Source organism: Manihot esculenta, chromosome 3 (genome assembly GCF_001659605.2).
Source record: "Manihot esculenta cultivar AM560-2 chromosome 3, M.esculenta_v8, whole genome shotgun sequence".
Taxonomy (NCBI): Eukaryota; Viridiplantae; Streptophyta; class Magnoliopsida; order Malpighiales; family Euphorbiaceae; genus Manihot; species Manihot esculenta.
In genome coordinates this window covers 11,815,797-11,824,525 of record NC_035163.2, presented here as the reverse complement: position 1 = coordinate 11,824,525, position 8,729 = coordinate 11,815,797, and the positions used below count along the sequence as shown (strand labels likewise).

Sequence of the window (8,729 nt, the reverse complement as noted above, 5' to 3'; positions counted from 1 at the left end):
TCCCAATTAAAAAATTTTATGTGGCACGAAGAACAATGGTTTCCAATTATTTTTATTATTATTCTAAATTTTAATTGACATAAGGATATTTTATAATATAATACCTAAAATTTATTAATTGTACAATTTATTTCTTACTTTTTTATAACTAAACAATTTAATTCTTGTTATTTTGATAATAAAAAATCATCATTTTTTTAAATTTATCATTAATTAGTTATAAATCGATGAAATCAACTCAAACTAAAGGTCTTAAATTATTATAAATATTAAAATTATAAAAAATAAATTATTATAAATTATGAAAATTAAATGTAAAATTATTATAAAAAGTGAAATTTAAAGGAAATTGTTACGGTCTAATAATGAACTTTAATAAAAAGATTATTTTATTAATAAAATGAGATTTTAAAAATTAAATTGTTCTTCATTAAAATAATAAATACTAAATTATAAATTTTGTTAAATTTTAAAAGCTATATTTGAATTACCTTTGATTTCAAGTCTATTATATAAATTAAATAGATTTCATTATTAACATTAATTTTTATTTTTTATTCAAATCATATAAAAATAAATCATATGAATAGGATTCAAATTTCAAAGTTCTTTTTGTTAAAAAATTATGAGTGGAGGAGAGAGGAAGCATTTTCTTCTTTTTCCTTTGGGTGGCCGAACTTAGCATCCTTTTCCCATCTCCATTTTTCTTCTTCTTCCTTAAAAAAAAAAAAAAAAAAAAAAAAAAAAAAAAAAAAAAAAAAAAAAAAAAAAATCCCTAACACCTTCGCAAGTAATTCTTAGGAGAAAGAGTGTAAATTAATAGATTTTGTAAAGAGAAGAGTTGGTGAATATTGTCTCTATAGTGAGAAATTGTAGGTAAGTTGAAATTGAGCTGGGAAAATTATGATTTTTCATCTTCTTAGATATATTTTTTTTATGAAATTTTATTGAAACGTTTTTTCTTTCATGTTGAAATTAAAGAGAAAGTTGGATTAAGAGTTGGAAGTTCTAAAGAAAGGAAAAGGAGAAGATTTGAAGACTTTAACTAGGACTTTGATTTAAAAGGTTGTTGCTCATAAATTTCTCCAAGTTTATTTATTTATCTTATATGTAAAATTAGGGCTTTTGCTTAAGTTGTTTAAATTTGGGTTCATTGAATTAATTAATAAATTAATTGAATTAATGATATTTGATGTTTAAAATCAATAAAATAAAATTTTAAATTTGAAACCCTAGATGGTTGAACCTAGTGATGAACTAAGGCGTGTGTGTGTTTCACTTGTTTCTTTTATGTTAAAATTCCTCCATTATGATAAAATCTTGATAGTTATAGTAATGTGTTGAATTGAAAGAGTTGTTAGGTAAATTATAATTAATGGCAAAATTTCATGAATATTAGTTGCTTGGTGATTCTATTTTCTTTGGTTTTATAATGAGTTCGAGAAAAAAATAGTTTTCTTGAAAAAGCACACGGTAGTCTTTGCCATGCATCTGGGTAGCATCAAAATATATGAAAATTTAAAAATACACTATTCACATTTTAAGTATAAAGAAAAAATTTAAAAATACACTATTCACATTCTAAGTATAAAGAAAGACATGGTTGAGTTTATAATCAAGTATTTGACTTGTCAATAGGTGAAAGTCGAGTATCAAGTCGAGTATCAAGTTCCTTCTAGTTTATTGAAACCTATTTTCATACTAAAGTGGAAATAAGATAGGATCACTATGCATCTTGTAGTAGCTTTTCCATTTATATTGAATAAGAAAGTTGATATTTAGGTGATTATAGATAAATTGACTAAATCAGTTCATTTCTTACTAGCGAGGCTGCTTACTTGTTGAAAAAATATGTAAAGCACACATTAATGAAATAAATATAGTAACATGGTGTACTTCTTTTCATCATTTTAGATAGACTTAAAGTTCACTTTAGATATTGGGAAAAGTTGCATAACGCTTTAGGTACTAAGTTAAATTTCATCATGAGCGTTCATTCTCAGATAAATGATAAGTTGAAAAAGATGATTCAAGTCTTGGAAGACATACTTAAGAGTTGCATAATAGAGTTTAAAAGGAGTTTTGAGAGACTTTTTCTAGATTAAATTTACATACAACAATAGTTACTAAGCAAACATCAAGATCGCACCTTATGAAGCAATGTATGGGAGAAGATATAACCCCATTATGCTAGACAAATTTTAGTAAATCCAAATTAGTGGGTCCATATTTAGTGAGACAAATTGAGGAAAAAGTGAAGATTATTAAAGAGAGGTTGAAAGCAGCTTCAGATAAGTAGAAATCTTATGCAGACTTTAAAAGAAAAGAGGATGTGAAACCCATGATCAATTTTTGATAAGAAAGCTCTTCACATAACTTAATGATGAAATATCACCAAAGATATCTTCTAAAGGTTACTTGATCAGACAAATATAGACTATTTTATTATGTTGTTATTAATGTTAAGTTTCAACCAAACTGGTGGCATGTGTTGTTTACCACGCTAGAGTTTTGATGAGGATTCTAGTGGAGGTTTTATGTTTTTGGTTTGGATGCATGCACAGGTTAGGTTTTGGTTCATTGGATGTGACTCCGGCTTGATGTATGTTATGTTGACCCAGCTAGAGTTTTGATGAGGGCTCTAGTAGGGGTTTTTTTTATGTTTACAGTGAGGTAGCATACAGGTCAGGCTCGGGATATACATCAGATCTTTAAGTTTTTATGTTAAAGTTTTGATCATGTATGGGATTTGACCAGGTGATAGGAAGTATGTTAGGCTTGCTACGGGTCCCGGCGGCCTTAAGCTGATCTGGATCCTAGCGCCGGTAGCGGTCCGGTTTCCGGATCGTTACACAACCATATCTGCATGAAACAAAAGATGAGTAAGTAAGGCACTTTGAAATACAAAAAGAGTTAGAAAGAAAAATACACTACATGCTAGCTTGAGACGTGCTTTCCCAGTTGGTTGAAATGCTGGGTAGGTGAGAAGCCCAAGCCTAGTCAACCTGAGTATGGCTTTGCCAGAACAGAAGGGCGTTCTTCACCTTTATGGTGATATCGATCCTTTGTGTTGAGGCCATCCTCTAGAGGAAGTCCAAAGAATCCTCCTCATCCCGTCGTGGCTGGACCCTATCCTTTCGAAGCTCCACGTATACATTATAGTCAGTTTAGAGCCGCCCAAAACCCTCGAATACTTGATGAAGAAGGATGAAAGATTTATTTTTCTAGCATTTGAGGGATAAGGGTTTCCGGTCGAAAAGGATTTGATGTTTTCTCCCGATGAAGTACTAGAATTCTTTGTTCTTTCGAATTCCTAGCTGGTACAATTGGGAGAATAAGGCAACATTTGGCTCAATGTTGTTATTGAAGCAGAGGAAGCGGAAAGCCACCAAGATTCTCCAACTATTGAGGTGCAGTTGGGCGACTACCAGCTTATGGAAACAAAGGACTTCAATGAAGAATGGATCCATCAAAAATCAAAGACCCACCTTTAATTGCTCTTTAAAGGTGATGATTGTACCCTCAGCAGGAATACAGTCATCCACGCGAACACAAGGAGTGGGAGCATAAATTCGAAAGGTTTCTCGTAAGATTTGATAGTGATCATAGAGAGAGTCTACATCCTTCTCAGTCAGAATAGGAGTATTATTTACTAAGATGCTTTCATAGTCATGAACTGCCCTCAGTGGGACAATGGGAGTGGGAGCATGAATGGGGCCATCAGACGAGGAGCTGGAGGTTGAACTTCCACCAAAGGAAGAGGAGGAAGAACAAGTGTTCCTATTTATTGCTATGGAAGAAAAAGTGAATAGGAGTTACCTTGAGTAAGGAAATGTGTGAATAAAAAAGATGAGCGCCCGAGTCTTTTCTAAAGCACAAAAGTCAATTGTGATCAAAAGTGGTATTTGGAGGAAAAGAGGGGTTTTTATATGATGGCTTTGCCGGCATGGCTTTGCCGACAGGTTTTGAATGCGGTTTAAGGAACAAGATAATTATCATTTATGGTCTGGAGTAGGTAAAGCGATGCGAGCATAGAAGGTCAATCTAGACATCCCAAGTATCCCAGATCATGAAGACAACTGTCACCTTCTAATCTGAAGAATCAAAGACTAGCGAAGAACCTCTGATGTAATATAATAATTGTCCAAAACAAGTCGTGAGTAGTCACTATTAGACAGAACCACATGGCAAGGGTCTGATAAGCTGATACGCGGTCTCATTCGTGGAAAGAAAGATCTGGACACAGTAGTCCTCGGTTCTTATGCAAGACTCGCTTTCTCTTTAACAAGGTAATGCTTCATGGAAATATACCATTAAAGAACACAATCCAGCATGTCGTCATTACACCTATAATTATAGGATCCCTTATCTACTAGCCGATACTAATCGATTTACAGGAAATTTGATAACCAACTCCGCTTCTTACAGTATAAAAGCTGAGGAATATAGAGATCAAGATACACATTCTTACACAACTACTTTTGAGTTTTAAACAATTCATTACACTCGCTCTTCTATTCAGTTCACTGACTTGAGTATCGGGGTGACTGTTGTAATTGCCAACTACCTCATTTTCTCTTTTTTGCAGATTGACCAATCGCGACACGGTTTCATTTGAGCCATGTTAAAAAGTAGGATGATAATTTCTTTAGTTGTAAGAATCATGTTTCGTAATTTAAGATAATCAAACTTTTTAAATATAAAAAAAAATCTTATTCATTTATTTCCATTCTGAAATTAATTTTTAGCTATAGCATCCATTTATTTACTAAAAATAACTTGTATATTAATAAAATGATTTATTTTTTATTATTTAATTTTAATTTTAAAATAAAATATATTAACAAAAAAATATATATAAAAAGATTTTCTAAAATTTATTATTTTTTAAAATAATTATTATTTAATCTTTACCAGAAATACAATAATTAGTCTTTAATTTTAAAAAATATAATAATATTGCTCAAATTTTAAAAGATTTATTAATTAGTGATCTCTCCATTAATTTTATTCATTAAATATTAAAAAAAGTATAAACTGCATTTAATACAAATGGATTAATTAATAAATTTTTTTAAAATCTTAAAAATACTTTAATTTATTTTTAAAAATTGAAAAATGAATTAATAATGAATTTTTCCATACTAAAATGACTAAATAATGAATTCTTAATAACAAAAATTAATAAAATGGTAAATTAATAATTTTTTTAAATTTTATGAATATTTTAATATATTTTTATTAATTAATGAATTCTGACATTAAATAGTAATTTTGTTTTTTAGATGCCAAAGCATTTTTAGATAGGAAGGAGGAGCTTATGAAAGTGTACCCAGCTGACAAAGTGTTTGATAAACATAGGAATTCCAAGTGTAATAATATACCTTTATATAATCGTCTCCACCCAAAGCCAGAAGGGTTGGGGGAATCCTGTATAGTTCGTAAACACAATAATGGCATATTTTCTGGGGAATTGCCCAAAAGCCACTGGCCTCGGATTCCCCTGCAATACCAATTCATTCCACTTTACAGTGAATTAAAGCCATTGCATTACTGTTGCCAATCATCATAAAACATATATTTCTGCAACTTTTGCTTCCCAAAAGCATATGCGCAAAATTAGCTACAAGTCCAGACCATGTGAAGGAGATTCTCAACTTGTAAGTCCCAAACTTTTTTTTTGTTTTACAAAGTTTAGTTTTAGCTAAGGCTGAGAAGTAATGTGGTTAACAAATTAGAATAGTGTAAACATATTGTATAAAATAATTTAGTAAACAAATACATTATTTTTTTGCAATAAAAAAAATGAATACATTGCTTAGAGAGAAATAAAAAAGAAAAAAGCAAGCTCAAACTTTACTCTTAATGCAAAATACACACAGACGAACTTTGTATCCCCTACAAGTTAGAATCAACAAATGCTAGTAATACAAAGACCTTGAAATTGGCTGATTTCTTCAGAAACTTGAGATTGAACATCAATGGGTCACTGCTCACTATACAGCCTCAAAGGAATAAACATTGTGGGACTTTTTGAGCATTAAAGGCAATTTCCCAGAGGAGAGAAAGCAGAAACAGCAATTTACAACTCTTATCCGATCCAAATATCCAGGCAAAAGTAGGGAATATCTAGGAATTCTGACCCAAAATTGTCACTGAATGTATCCTTTCACAGCCAGTTTAAAAGCAGGAATTGCATAATTGAGGGTGGTGGTCACAAAATTGAAAAGCCATGCACATGCCTATGCCCTCTGCCCACCTGCACATGCTGCCTGCTCTTTCTGCCCCCACACCCATAGACCCACTTCAATTTTTAGCTTCTTTTCAATGATCTCATCCCAAATCAGCCATCAGAAAGCCTCACTGCACACCATTAACTCAAAAGGTTACCACTAATTAATACCTGTAGTTAGATATTCAACTAACTGGATATGCTTCTTTTTTGGTCACACTTATTATAATTTTGTTATTTTCGGGTTAATCAACCTTTTTTTTTTTTTTTTTTTCTTCTTGGGTGGTTGTCCTATAAAGAGGAGGTTGAAGTTGGACTCTGATGGTGGTGATGAGATGCCAGATCAAGACATTGAATTTGATGGTGTCTTGGACAAGTGATCAAGTGATCATTACTGAAGCCAGCAGCTTGCATGAATGAGTGTATTACAGTTGGACCAACAAATCTAAACCCTCTCTTCACCATGTCTTTGCTTATAGTTTCTGACTTTGAGGTCTTTACTGGGATTTTGTTGCATGACTTGTATTGGGTGGTGATTGGTTTGTGATTGACAAATCCCCACAAGTACTTGTCAAATGATCCAAATTCCCTCTTAACCTGAAAAATAATTCAAAAACACATCAACATCCTTCAAATCATATATCAAATCATTCAATTAACAAATCATTCACTAATTAATTGATAACCTCTTCACAATCTACCATGGAAATCAAACCTTTGCTACTTAAAGATTAACTCTATATTTAGAATAAAAAATTTCACAAAAATTTATTTTATTTTTTAAAATGAAATTTTTTTTTTTTGAAAATCAGATAATACTTAATTCATGAACATGGGTTTGATTACCTGGAGAATTCTGTTAGAGTTGTCAACAACTCCTCTAACTAGGCTTATTTCTATGCCATACTCAGCACTGATGGAGGTTATTTTCTTCTCATTGAATTTGCTAACAATCTGTGCATCAAACCCAGAAAAGGCATCCCTGCAAGTTGAGTAATTAATTAATATTTTCCAAAACTCTGTTATGACATTAAATTTCTATTACTATTAATTCTCTTTCAGCTACCTGAATGCTTGCCGTTTCTTCAATACTGAAGTCCAATCTGATCCTACTTGTGCTCCTGTCAGTATTAGCAATTCAAACAACAGCCTGCGCAAGCGAAAATAAAAAAAATGTTAATGCTTTTTTTTTCCTTGATTTTCTAAGAAATTTGAGAAAGAGTGGGGAAAAAAAAAAACTCACTTATCATCATGAACAGGAACTCCCCATTCTTCATCATGGTAAGCTACATAGATAGGATCTGAGAAAGAAGCAGAATGGAAATGAAAAGGGGTTTAGTAATTTTCTTGAAGGATGAACTGGAAATCAAATGAAATCTGATTGATATATACCTGAACTTGGAGTAATAAAGCTACATCTCCTTTCTGTCCGAGCATCAATAGCTGGAGAATCAGCAGCCATGACCTTCCTTTCTTGCTTGGCAGACTTCACTCTTCCATAATGAGCAGTTCTCAATTTCCTCTGTTCTTGCATAATAGCAACTTGCTCCCTCCTTGCAGCTGCTAAGCTTCCAGGAGACTCCACAAGCAAAGAGGAAGAATAGTTGATGGCACTAGCAGTGATGGCTTTCTTGGACTTGTTTACGATACTTGACACTTTGGTTGCATTCCATGGTGTCAAAACCTTCTCACCACAGGAATTCAAGCCATTAAGGTCATACCCTCCTCTCTTAAGAACAGGTGGTCCAGCAGATTTTAGCTTGGGAGAGATTGGAGGGGACAATGAAGGCTTAGCAGTTGGCAGTGGTTGCAGAGTAGGAGATTTTGGGGAACTCTTTTTAAGTGAATTGCGTCTCTCCAAGCTAGGAACTTGGTTGGATTTTGGCTGAAGAACAGGGCGGCCATTAATTTTAGCAATAGTTGCAGGAATGCTAGAACCTTGGTGCGGCCTTGATTTAGAGGAGCACATTGTGTAAGGAGTAGAAGAAGATGATAAAGGTGATGAGAATGAGGAAAAGAACTAAAGAAGGTGAAGGACTTAAGGAGGGTTTGTGAAGAGGGTGTGAGGCTTATAAATTAGAAAGTGGGGACAGATTAGAGGAAATTGTAACATGGGTGGGTTGGGGTCTGCCATACAACCCTCTTGTGAGGGGTAATGCTTTTTGGGTAATGTGAGAACAAGGATGAAAATGACTCCCCCTAAGTGGGTCTAGCTTAGAATTATTATAATCATGTGAAGCAAAAAAGAAAGGCTATAAAATTATCAAATTTGCCTCTAAATTTATGAACTAGACCAAAATAATAAATTTTAATTTTCAATTTAAATTTATTTTTTAATTATTATTAAAATATCAAATAAGATTATCAATATTTTTAATTTTTATTTTATAAATTAAAGGTAAATTTGACTTTTTCGACCAAAAAGAAAGTATGTGGGGAATGGTGGTGGTGGTGGTGGTGGCAATGCCAACTCTCTCATGGATCCTCCAATTTTCCA

The 8,729-nt window shown here is 32.5% G+C and overlaps 1 protein-coding gene across 1 annotated transcript; it reads right to left on the bottom strand.

The window, feature by feature from the left end:
- Positions 1-5,740: 5,740 nt before the first annotated feature.
- Positions 5,741-8,302, bottom strand: LOC110610498. The gene is made up of 5 exons (XM_021750430.2): positions 7,625-8,302; positions 7,476-7,533; positions 7,299-7,382; positions 7,079-7,214; positions 5,741-6,829 (listed from the first exon to the last, which is right to left on the bottom strand). Exons 1-5 carry the CDS (start codon positions 8,199-8,201, stop codon positions 6,524-6,526), a joined length of 1,161 nt encoding a protein of 386 aa, XP_021606122.1. The 5' UTR covers positions 8,202-8,302; the 3' UTR covers positions 5,741-6,523.
- Positions 8,303-8,729: the final 427 nt, after the last annotated feature.

What these genes read in the sequence shown, in the direction of transcription:
- LOC110610498 (XM_021750430.2), bottom strand. Translation starts at nt 8,201, where the DNA reads ATGTGCTCCTCTAAATCAAGGCCGCACCAAGGTTCTAGCATTCCTGCA. An exon ending in CTTTATTACTCCAAGTTCAG is followed by an intron (nt 7,534 to 7,624) that starts GTATATATCAAT and finishes CTTCTTTCTCAG; the next exon opens with ATCCTATCTATGTAGCTTAC. An exon ending in ACTCTAACAGAATTCTCCAG is followed by an intron (nt 6,830 to 7,078) that starts GTAATCAAACCC and finishes ATTATTTTTCAG; the next exon opens with GTTAAGAGGGAATTTGGATC.